Genomic DNA, 12,796 nt, shown 5'->3' on the forward strand with positions numbered 1-12,796 from the left:
GGAGTTGCAGTAGGTATTGGAAGATGAAAAGCAATTAAAAGGAAGAAAAGCAAATACATTTCAGGAAATACGATGTAGGTTGGGTAATCCATGAGAGGAGGCTAAGACATACTGTTCTGGCAAGAACGGTTACAGGTGAGACCAACCAATGTTCACTCTACTTAATGGATCAAATTCAGCCCACTGACATCAGTGAAGTTGCCCTCACTTACATGGGGGGTTTAACTGCTAAATTTTGTCCAATATGTAGGTCCTAACTGACTGGACTATATTTGGGAGGAGTTGATATGTGAGGTGCATGAAAGTCATAAGGGTAATTTTATGTACTTCATGGAGGTAGGTCATAGTATGTGTAAATATAGCATTCAAGCTTTATGGGCCATATTCCCTAAAGCTGCCTCAGTGCGACTTCCAACTTTGTGCATGCAACTTTGCACGCACTATTTTCAAACACTATCACTCATGCAAATGTGACAGAATTTACATACACAAAACTCTCTGGGACTAAGAGGATTTCTGCATGTAAATTCTGTCCTTTGCCTAAAAAATACACAAATAATTGTCTATGCATATAAAATTATGTGAGTATAAATGAAGGCCAAAATTTTATAATCAAATGTCTACATATTGATGTAAATGTTAAACATGGTAAAAGGAAGAGTTACTAATTATATAAGGCCGCTCATTTCAAAGGATCTTTCAGCAATTCACAACCATATACATATCACCCCACTGAAATTCAACTATATCTGGGGTGGAAGGAAGCAGACGGAGAGCAGTCATTTTGGTTAAGCCCATTACTCTTACAAGATATCTCCAAAGCTTTCCACACAAAACAGAACAAACTTTTGTGAGTTTGTTTTTTTTCAATATATATGGTCTCATTTGCAAGAATCATATAAAATGCATGGTGTTCAACTTATCTACCTTGGGAACATGAAGAGCTGACATGCAGTTCCAAGAAATCTTTGTATTGCGAACTTTCTGCTGTGACACTAAGGGCTTATCTACAGGAACATTTAGTTTGCAGCAAGCTCAGGGGTGAATCTGCCCTGCACTAGCCTGCTGCACAAGAACTATCCATGTGGACCCTGCTAACATGCACTAACGATTTCAAAGCAGGGTAGGACAAAACACACTAAGGAACCATTAGTGTGCATCAGCACGGTCTGCATGGCAGACTAGTGTGGGGTAGATTCACAGCCCGGCTTGCTGCAAACTAAATGTTCCTATAGATAAGCCCTTAGTGTCACAGCATGTAAACAACCCCTAAGTTATTTCCTGGTCTGATTTTCTTGGTATGACAATAACATGTAAGCTAACTATTTCTGTGCCCACTTAAAAATACAGCAGAGAAATAAATAAGGAAATACAGAATGGATAGGCCTATTTAGGGGAAAAGAAGACATTATTTGGGGGCTTTGCTAAGTGTCATTGTTTTGTAAACTGTGTTGCTAAGAGGTAGTCTCTTCAGATAGCAATGAATACCAGCTTGTTGGGACTCTGCTGCACATCTCCATCTGCTGAACCATTTGAACACCCATGCAAACACAGCTCCATGAAGAGTCTTTCTAAAACAGACTGTGCTTAATGTTAAAATGAACATAAAAACGGAAAATGCAAAAGCAATACACCGTTATTATACTGTCAGTTCAGAAATGATTATTAAATTGAGTTAGTAAGGCGCATGCGTCTCATCATATAGCAGGAAACAATGATAACAATCATCACTGAACTATATCCACCATAGATACACTTAAGAAATCTTAAGTCAGCTTAATTAATACAAGAAACAAGGAGATAGCAGCATTCAGAGTTAGTCAGAATGTGAAAAAAGTAGAAACAAATAATTTTATCAGGTTGCTTCAGCAATTCTCAAGTTTACAGCTGGAGAGGAAAACTGATCCAAAGTTTGCATTCAAAGATATTAAGAATCAAGGCCTTGATCCCCAGTGCCCACCGAAGTTAATGGGAGACTTTTCAGTTTCTTCAGTGAGTGCTGAATTAGGCCAAAACTGAGCTATATGTAGTATGGGGGGAGGGGAGGAAATACATTCTGGGAGGACAAAAAACATGACTTTAGCTGTAAGGCATCTGGAAACAATTGTAATTTGCCTACAGTGATGTACCCTTCACTGATGAGAATACTTGTATTATGCTAAATGAAGAGCAGGACTGTTGGTGTGCAGTCTTTAAAAATGACGTTGGGAATCATTACTTTCCTAATAATTTTATTCATCTGAGAATTTAAAAGTATCTTTCAACTGCCATAACAGTGATGTTTTTAAAAAATGAAGGGAACATATCTCCAATGAATGCATCAGACCTCAGTTTGTTAATGGATTACAATCTCCTTCAGGTTGAGATTGCATCATTCGCTATGCTCTGTGCAGCACCGAGCACATCAGTGGCTCAGCAAAAAAATAATCATAGTCACATAGTGCAGCACTTGGCACCAACATAAAGGATTAAAGTTAAATCAATAAAATCAAACAGAATTATCAACATAGGACCAATTTTACCCTTTTCGTATTAAGTGTTTTTCTGATGAAGGGGAGTAACGCCGTTGGGAGAAAAGGGACACATTGAAAAATAGGGCTCTGTTTAACTGCCATCCTGCAGGTGGGTGGACAAACATACTAAAGCATCCTGAAGTGAGGTAAATAAGGAGAAGGATGAAAAGGGAGGAGGGAGCCACATATTAACGGAATAATGCAGACGTTCACCTGCTGTTGTCATGATCAAGGCATGGAGAGGAGCGGCTGCAACAGAATAGATCACTTAGCATGAAAAAAAAGGACGGATTAAGTGAAATATAAGAAGAAAACAGAAGAGGTTTTTCACTTAAATATGTAACTTTGTGTGTGTGTATGTAGATATATACACACACACATATACATAAATACACACACACACAGTATATATGAGAGGATAAAAGTGAGCGTGGGATATAAGCACAAACAAACATCATGGGTTACTACAATGGCAAAATTAGAATGATTTAGGATGTCATCAGATCCTCTCTACATGTGTGTCTTAATCCCAGTTCTGAATTGGAGTGCTCAGGTTGGCACTCATATACCTACACTGGGCATTTGGAGTCCTGAATACTTATCTGAAACTCAAATAAGGGACTGTGCTCCCTAGTTCAGGTGTTCAAATTTGAAAACTGGGTTCACAGCATAATTCGAGTAACTCTGTATCTACATGTCTCAAATAATTTCATCAAGAGATTCTGGTGACATCAAATTCCATAAGAGCTAAGATTCCATCTCAACACTCTCTTCTCAAGTCTCCTATCAAGAATCTTCTAACCTCCAGCTTACCCCAGTTTAGAATGTTTCCGGTCCTCCTTTCATTCCCTCTCCAGAGTGATACAGTTTAAACTTTTTACTCTTCTTCTAACCATTTATGTTCCCAATAATACATTATATGGTCAATTATGTACTTTTCTGACATCACTTTCTTATTATGAATGTCTCCAGTGTCATTTACTTCTTTTGACATCAGCAGACCTTTGCCCATAATGAAACACACCTGAGTTTTGTTTTAAATAACCTGTTAAAGGCATCAGTGTATTCTGATATGATTTAATTTTGTACATTTGAAAAAGACTCTCAGCTGCTACCTGCCAGGTCTTGTTTTCACAACTATTTCCAGGAAGCAAATGTCACATTAGGGAAAATAATGTAAGGGATCCAAAATACAACACTTTAAATTTATTTTGTTTACCTTGTTAGCAATGATCCAATCTCCTTTTTTGCAGACAGGCAGCTAAGAATGATAACTCTTAATTATTTGTCAATTTCAGCTGCTGATTCTCTACTGTTTTTTAGACCCACTGATGGAAGTAATGATTTCCAGGAGGGTAAACTCACTAACACAACCCCAACTGTTTAGCTTTGCTAGATACACATCCATTTGGATTGTCTATTAACCAATCAGACTTCTATTTCCATAATGTCTATTTAATAAATGTACGTGTATATGTAATAATAAAAATAATACATAGGACTTAAGTATGCAATGCATTTCATCTGAGAATCTCCTTTTTTAATATATAAAATGTAAGCATTATCATCTCCATTTTAACAGGAGAGGAAACTGAAACACAAAGGGGTTAAGGGCTTGTCTGCACAGTCATTCAATGTGTGGCAAGTCTGGGTGTGAATCTACTGTGCACTAACTTGCCATATACTATCTGGTTACGTAGAGCTTGCTACCGCATCCTGAAAGTTCTATAATGTGCTTTGCCATACTGCTATTTGAAATGGGAATAGGCAGAAGTGCACTAGGGAATTTTTAGTGCACTGTAGCAGGGTCCACATGGTCAGCTTTTGCGCTGTAGATTCACATCCTGGCTTGCAGTGCATTAAATCGCTGGATAGAAAAGCCCTAAGTGACAATTTGCCCTAGATCACAGGGGCAAGTTAATAACAGAGTGGGAAATAGAATCTAGGTCTCTTGGCTACAGTCTCATGCTCTAACCAATTGATCACATTGCCTCTGTTTGCAATATAAATTTAACTAAATTGAACAGCTAACTGTTAAATATACATTTGTCTTGAAGATTTCTGGTAATCATATAATTCAGAAGAGTAAAGATGGAGTTGCTTGCATGTCACCAAAACCCAACAAAACAAGTACCATGTAACAATTCTGCATATGTACTGTGCCTTAAAACCGTACCAGTTGCATTCAATACTACAAACCACATAGATAGATGGAAAAGATACAAAAATGTGCTTTTGTCAAGCAATATCTAAAAACTGCAAATGGAAAGAGATCTTCAAATTCAGTGTTTTACTTTCCAACCTAATGAAAACATTATGCTCCTTTCACAATGAGATTACATACTCACTGTAAACTGTGTGACTAAAAAACTATTTAAAGAGACCTGTATAAACCTGGCCAAAATCTTTGTCTCCATATAGACAGGAAGTTAAAAAAAATGAAGAGACTATATTCTCTGGCATTTCCAGCAAAGTGATAGGTCTTTGCCTTCTCACTGGTTACAGCATCCAAGAGTCTCTAACACTGAAACAATCTTGACTTTGCTAAGCATGTCATCTCATGCATGTCTCCTAATGAGAAGGACACTCTGATTGTCTCAAATGGAGGTTAGATGTCCTCCTGCTGGAAAATCATAATGTGGCAGAATTTTTCCCCTTTAAGCTGGTTTATTAAGATATAAAGAGAATACTAACTCTGCAAAATAACTGGGAAATGTTCTACACTAAATCATTGCACATTATTGGGGGGGGCAGCTCCCACATGTAGGGTTAATATTGGGAGCGCGTTCGGAGATTGATTTATCGTGTCTAGACAAGACATGATAAACTGATCCCTGATAGACTGATCGCTACCCATCGATCCAGCGGGTAGCGTGGACATACCCTAAGTCATGAGATGCTTTATCAGGGCCAGGAGGGAAATTTTTTTTGCTATTTAAGGGATGCCCCACACCCCCTTTTCCTCTCCTTGTTGTGAGCATTCAGCCTCTCATCTTGAGGAGGAGGGCTCTTTGGCTGACTGGCTAGACAGAAGGGTGCAGTATAAACCTATTGGCTCCTATGCACCCAAAGTAGGGCTATAAGCCCTTCCTCTTGCCAAAGGGTACCATTCTGAACCCTCATCGACAGCTCTCCCTCCCTGGGGTTGGGGGTTTTCGGGCCTATGTGGGCAGCATCTTTTTGGAGTTCAGAAGGAATCTTTCCCTCATTTCCAAACTGGTCTGGGCAATGTGATGGGTTTTTTGCCTTCCTCACTGCAGCCCAGTGATCTGGTGGGTAGGCTAAGTTGTAAAATTCACATTGTCACAATTTGATGGGTAGCCAGTATAGGTGCTTGTTAATAGAAGTCTGGTTTCCTGATAAACCACGATTAAAAGCAGAATAGGAGAATGTGCGAATGATGTTGGGGCTCCTAATGTCCAGGACAGCAAGGACAGAACACCTCTCCACACCCCCTTAGTCCTCATATGAGAGGAAAGTGGTGGAGTCCCAGCACTTGAGACTACATTAACAGTGTGTGTATGTGTAGGGGGGAGTAGAGGGCTGACAGCAGTCCTCCCTCACATATAACAGATTACCAAGAAGGAATAACCTGCATGGGACAAGTTATTGCCTGATCAATTCTAGGGTGTTATTTAACAAAGTTATAGCCAAGTTAAACCACATTCCTGGTGCCTTGTCTTTCTTTTTGTGGTGTCTTGGGACAAAACCCCATGCTTTAAACAACCTAAAATCAATGCTTCCATAACACTTGTTTCCCAATTGCAAACAAAAAGTTTTCTTTGGTGATTTAAACATTTCCCTGTGGTGTTTGCAAGCCATATAGTACAGCAATCAGCCAGCGTAAGAAAACCTAATAATGACTTCAGGTAGCGGGAAAATAATGTAAATGTCAAATTTGTTTTCATTGTTCCAAGTGAAATGCAATAATTAAACAAACAGCATTAAGAGAGAAAAGTTAAGTAGAGTTTTTAATTTGCTTCCGTTTTAAAATAAGATGTTAATACTAGAACTCAGTTAAGCACAAGTGTTTTCTAAACACTATGATTTACTCCAGTGTGTCCCTTTAACATACAAAAGAGAAGTTAATTCTTTTGATAAGTCAGTGGAAGGTAAGAATACACTTTCATGGGGTATTTTTCAAGGGCTGGATTTTGGTTCTTGAAGGCTCCTTTAGTATTGTATTTTATTGGCATATTAACAGTATAAATCAAAAACAGAATAGTAATACCAAAGATTACCTCTGTCTTTTATTAAATATAATTATTTTCCCCATGGCTTTACAGAGGCAGTTGCTTCTATTACATTTAATTGTCTGACTCAGACTTGGTCATACAAAAGATCTAAGGAATCACTGATTAATTTTTGAATCAAAGTGTGAAATGATCAAGTCCCAGAGAATATGAAATCACTGTTATAAAAACTAAATAATTTATCACCCGCAATCATTGGACAGTAAAAGTGTAGTGTAGTGAAAAGTAATATACATCCTCTGGAAAAAAGACCTTTATTTATTTGGCACCAATTGCTAGAATTATCTGCCAAAATAATTTAAAATCTAAATCTTGACACACTCACTCTCTAGATATAAATGTTCAGGGTAACTTATTTTTGATCCAAAATTACAAATAAGCAAACAAGCCCACAATTTTTCTTGCCTATACAGGATAACATTTATAAACACTGATTTGGCCAGGTGTGGTTTATTTAGTTTCTGTCTTGTTCACCTTTCACCAGACTGGTTCTAATAAAAATGATAACAAAAACTAATCAGTTGTGGGGATAGCTGAAGGCAACTGGTCAGGAACGTGTAAACCAAAACATTCATAAGGCTACTTGAATGTTACTTGGAGGACATTAATTGATTAGCAATAAACATAACTTACTGTGCTGGATTTTTGCATCACACAAACAACCACTATTCACTTTATTTATTAGAAAGATAATCTTCATTAGAAGAGACAGTCCCTCAAGATTCTGGTTGTAGCACTGGTGATTTTCAGAATTTTTTCACAACTTTCATTACATACTGCTCTTCTGGAGCATAGTTTACTATACTTGCCAAAAGCACTTGCACAGTTCACTTAGCCTCCCTTCTCTCACTTCTTTGCAATTTCATTTTGTGAAGGCCTGATATAGGAAGGTGCTGAGGGCTCAAAGTTGCTCAGCTCCCTAACTCTCACTGATGTCAAAAGATCTCACAAGTGGTGCTCGTCACATGGCAGGATCAGGCCCTTGCTCTCCATTATCAGTGAAAGCAAAAAAGGCCTGATGTGCTTTTTCTCTTCATAAAAACCAAGCATTTTTGGGGGGTGGGTATTAATAGTTTGCCAAAGGCTGGGAATGGTGACAGGGGATGGATCACTTGATGATTATGTATTCTCTCTGGGGCACCTGGCATTGGCCACTGTCGGCAGACAGGATACTGGGCTAGATGGACCTTTGGTCTGACACAGTGTGGCCATTCTTAAGTAGTAATCAGTCAAAATCCCTCATGTAAAGCCTGATGCAATGCTTGCTGAAGTCAATGGAAAGATTCTCAATGACTTAAATGGTCAATGGATCAGGCCCATAATCACATTCTTCTGTCTGGCTGAATCTGAATGGTTATAACAATTTATTTTAAATACTAGATTGTAATGAAGTATTATTCAACTCCAAGTTAAGCATTAGCTCAAGCAGCTGGGACCTCAGTTATTCTCACTCTGTTTCTCTCACCCTCTTCGTACATATCAGTGGATTGGGTTACTCACCCTGAATGAATAGGGCTTGAAGAAAGCGCCACATTGTCCAAGTTTTCAGTGCCCCAGCTTAAGCGATACGAATTCCTTTCAGCTTCTTTGGCCAGAGTTGATACCTGAGCATGTGAAAGAACTCTTATTAATTTGTGTTTCCATATTTAAAAGCAATGAGCCAAATACACCATAAGTAAGAGTTATTTTTGTATAGCAGGGAGGAAAATGATTAACACTTTAAAAAAGGCAACAATTAAAAATGAGCAATAATGACATCAAAGTACTACAAGCACCTTATTGTAACATCTTGTGCTTTTTCAAAGCAATCACAAATGTTACTGGCCCCAGTGAGCCAGGAATACTGGGAGTGACCAGATTGACCTCTCTTTAAATGACTTGATTGTGTCTTCAAAAATCTTCTCTCTGAATAGTGGACTAGATTCTCAGCTGGTGTAAATCAGCAAAGCTCCTTTGATTTCATTTACAGCAATTGAACATTTGACCCCATGCCTATTAACATTGCTCAAAAATCAGATGCAATGGAAAGCACTATAAAGACGTACTGTAAATGCATTTACACATATCTGGTTAATACAGAATATACTTCAGAATTATACAATAAGCTAGTTCATTTAATAACAGTTCGAAATTAGACAAGTTTATGGTGCAATTAATACTACAGTATACATTACATCATACAGTTAACAGAATCCAAACAGGGATTCTTTTTCACACACCTCTATCCCAATATAACATGACCCGATATAACACAAATTAGGATGTAACGCAGTAAAGCAGTGCTCTGGCAGGGTGGGGCTGCGCACTCTGGTTCGATATAATGCAGTTTCACCTATAACATGGTAAGATCTTTTGGCGCCCAAGGACAGTGTTATATCGGGGTAGAGGTGTATTTCCAAAATTGAATATTTAAAATAAATGCACATTGTGCAATTTATCAGTGAGATAAAGAGAAAGGTCTTACCTGGTGGCTGGGGATTATGACTGTATCATCAATCATGGCACTGTCCCTCAGGTAGGAGGCATGGCTCAACGTGTGGGACCTGTCTGAACTGAAGGACCGCAGGCTGGTAGGTTGGCAGGATGCCATGGCAATATATCAGCAGTTGAGAAGGTATTGTGAAAATGGGATGATGGACCAAGCGGAAGAGTGAAAAAAGCGTGCTGTTAGCAAATATAATGCAACTTCCAGGGGGAGTATAAATAGTGTCTTGTGGATCTCTGACTGAGCGCTGAACCAGTCTTTTGACTGACTCCTCTCATTTAATTCAAAGGAGAATCCAAGAGATTAAACTAGATCACAATCTGTTTTATTTTCTAACCACCAATGCTTTAAATTAGCTATGTGGCTTAATTGCTTCCCTTATACAAAAGAGGAACTCCTGCTGAGGCTCTTTGAAGAAGTTCTCTCTCCTGCTCCATAATACAAGTGAACTGTCTAGGAAAAAAAAGATGCAAATATTTGACGAGAAGCTGAAATGAGTCCCTCTGAGGCTTCATTCTCTGACTCAAATTATAAATGAGTAAGGTTCATTTTTGTCCCCTGGAAGGTACACAGCAAGGCGAACTGTGGCCAGCCACATGCTTCTTGTGTAAAACAAAGAGCCTCCTGCATGCCTGCAGCATCTCTAAAACAGCAATCCAAAATGTGAGCACGGGTTCCTTTGTATGTACACACAGCCCTACAGAACATGGGTTGCTGTAGCAATGAGAGATGTGAGGCAATTATAAGCTGCTTCCAAGCACCCAGCTCGGAACTTAACTGCAATATCTGCTCGCTCAAAGCAAAATCCAAAAAAGCAAAACAAAACAAAGATATCCTAGCACACAAAGACATATCAAGCTAATATGGGGTTTCTGCCACACAGAAGTATTACTTTTGCCCTTTAAATATTAAAAACAACAGTATATACAGGATGTTTGTGCCTTTTTTTTTTTTTGGTGAAAAATCAACAGCTCACACCCCATCAGATTTTGCAGGTATCACTTTATATTCATGTAGGTGTATTCCTTGTTACTATTCTATGTAGCTAAGGACACATTACATTTAAGGTTAGAAACTAGCTATGTTCTCATGGATTGCACTTGTGTGGGTACTGTCCCTGATAATGTACAAACATTAGAACACTGGAACTGCCGAACTGGATCAGACCAGTGGGCCACTTAGCCCAATAAACGTTCTGACAATGGCTAGTACCAGATGCTTCAGAGGAAGAGGGAAGAAACCCCATAACGGCCAGTTTTGAAATAACATGCCCATATGGGAAGCTGTCTTCTACTCCTGGTTGGTTAGTGGTTAATTTACATCTCTCTCTCAATCAGAGCTTACCCTAATTAACAGTGGGTGTCCTTGTTCTCCACATACCATAAGAATTCAATATATTTGTAGGTTTAAAATGGGATAATTTATTTTCAAGTATCATTTTAAATATTAAGTATACATTAGATTGAAATAAGTACTATTAAATGTAAACCTATTGGAAGTCAGACAAAAATATTGCAGCAACAGATCCTGTTCAATGACAGTGTATATAATTACATTCATCCAATAGGTTCTTGCAGTATCTGTATTTTGCAAATAAATAGCATGGCATATTTACATTAGAGATACATAAAATTAAAAGAGCTACCAATGCCCTTCCATTGCATGCCTGCCATATTAAGTGGATTGTACAAGACGATGAAAATATTACATGAATAACAGCCTTGGAAAACTGCCATGAAAATTAGTGCAGAATACCTTCTCACCCACTCTGACCAGGATAATGATGGTTAAAAAACTAATGATATTTCGCTTGCACGTCATCAAATATTACTCACCCTGATGAGTGGGCAAACAGAATTGAGCAAGGATGATATATGAAATTTTGTGGATATTGTACATTCCCTGGATGAAATTCTGACTCCACTGAAGGCAGTGGCAATGGCAAAACACCCATTGACTTCAATGGGGCTAGGATTTCACCTCATGCATTTTAGTCCATGTATAACTTGTTTTAAATAAAATGTATTGTATGAAGCCTTGGTTGTAGGTCATTTTGAATACACATATGTTACCTTGGCAGATATTTTGTAGTGCTACACTTTGTTTTCCATAATAACATTACTTCAGTAAATAGTCATTCTTATATCAGAAATTAAACATCAGTAGCAGACCCCCCATTTTTCACCACTATCCTTTACTTGCTTTAATGCTTGAAACATTCACTGCTGATTTACAGTGCCATGCAATGCTTGCAAGGGGTTTGCCATCCAAATCATAGGTCCTGCTGTTCAGCTAATGTAAGGTTTCATCAGCCCACTACTGAATGAAAAGAAACATGTACTAGGCTCTACTGCTGGTCTCTAAGGGTATGTCTACACCTCCCAGCCTGGGTAGACCAACTTCTACTAATGGGGCTCAAAGTAGCGTACTAAAAATAACTTCGATGTTGCCGCTCAGCTGGCAACTTGAGCTCTCAAGCCCTGACGACCCCTGAGTCTGAGCTTGGGTGACTAGCCCGAGTCTCCACTGGAGCCGCAATATCCATGCTGTTATTTGTAGAGCATTTGCCCAAGGCCTGCTAGCATGAGTTTGTCTACCTGTGTTGGGAGGCTCCTAGCTGTAATATAGACATCCTGCAGTGATTTGGTCCTCATTCTCCTATGGTCAGGAGGCATTACTATTACAATTTGCCCAGAACATGCCCAGTGAATGGTATATGTTCATAAATACAGGCCCAGTACATTGAAGGCATGGATATTATCAAGAGACGTGATAGTTACACAAATGTGACTGAGGTCTGTGATGAATTAGGAGTATAACATTTCCATTAAAATTTTGTTTAAGACAAATACTGAAATGGCATTGCTCATGTTCTATGGATTATATCAGTTGCATACATAAGGAACAACCATTTGCTAAAGCATCTGGTGCTGAGATACATAAGGGGTGTAAAACTAGAAGCAAGGGTGCTTATGGCAACCAGGACCTCACTATTAACGGGGAGCAGTGTTGAACAGAGTTGATTAAGAGACACGTACACTAATTATTTTTTTAGGCTTTTAGAATATTGTCACATAAAGTTACACTAAATAAGAGGCAACCTACTCTAGGAAATCTACTAAAACATAGACTCTCTGTATGTTTGGTTCAGATAATGTTGCCAAATTCACCACTGCAGGATGCACTGGATCACCGGGACTCTATTCACCCCATTAGTGACCAATTAAGAGGATAAATGTAGCATTTACCACAGGTGACACCTGGTGCGGGAAATACAAAATGTTTTCTGTTGCCTGAGCACTCTGTGAAAATTCCTTGAGCCCCCTGCAACTTTATATAAACCAGTCTTGGAAACATTCCCTAACAGGGCCCCACTTATGGATAGAAAATCTTTCCCATCTGACATGGCAGATACATTTGGGTTAAGTTGAGGAGTGGAGGTCATATGCTGAATCACAAACCTGGGCCTTTCCTGAACCTAGGTTAGCTGACAGATCATTATATGCTACTATAGACCAGGTCATTTCTCTTGTCTGAGAATATAA

The 12,796-nt window shown here is 38.7% G+C and overlaps 1 protein-coding gene across 25 annotated transcripts in view; it reads right to left on the reverse strand.

The window, feature by feature from the left end:
• The window catches only part of ANK2 (ankyrin 2), a 591,714-nt gene that overhangs the window by 60,966 nt on the left and 517,952 nt on the right, over positions 1 to 12,796 (reverse strand). For 18 of the 25 annotated variants that reach the window (XM_050943972.1, XM_050943955.1, XM_050943971.1 and 15 more), the window contains 2 exons: positions 9,231 to 9,333; positions 8,267 to 8,370 (listed from right to left, as the gene is read on the reverse strand). In XM_050943972.1, the coding sequence (XP_050799929.1) occupies positions 8,267 to 8,370; positions 9,231 to 9,333 (207 nt within the window). Of the gene's footprint in view, positions 1 to 2,726; positions 2,763 to 3,732; positions 3,775 to 8,266; positions 8,371 to 9,230; positions 9,334 to 12,796 lie in introns of all 25 variants that reach the window. The other 7 variants (XM_050943952.1, XM_050943954.1, XM_050943956.1 and 4 more) reach the window with 2 other exon arrangements.

This window comes from Gopherus flavomarginatus, chromosome 3 (assembly GCF_025201925.1).
Source record: "Gopherus flavomarginatus isolate rGopFla2 chromosome 3, rGopFla2.mat.asm, whole genome shotgun sequence".
NCBI lineage: Eukaryota > Metazoa > Chordata > Testudines > Testudinidae > Gopherus > Gopherus flavomarginatus.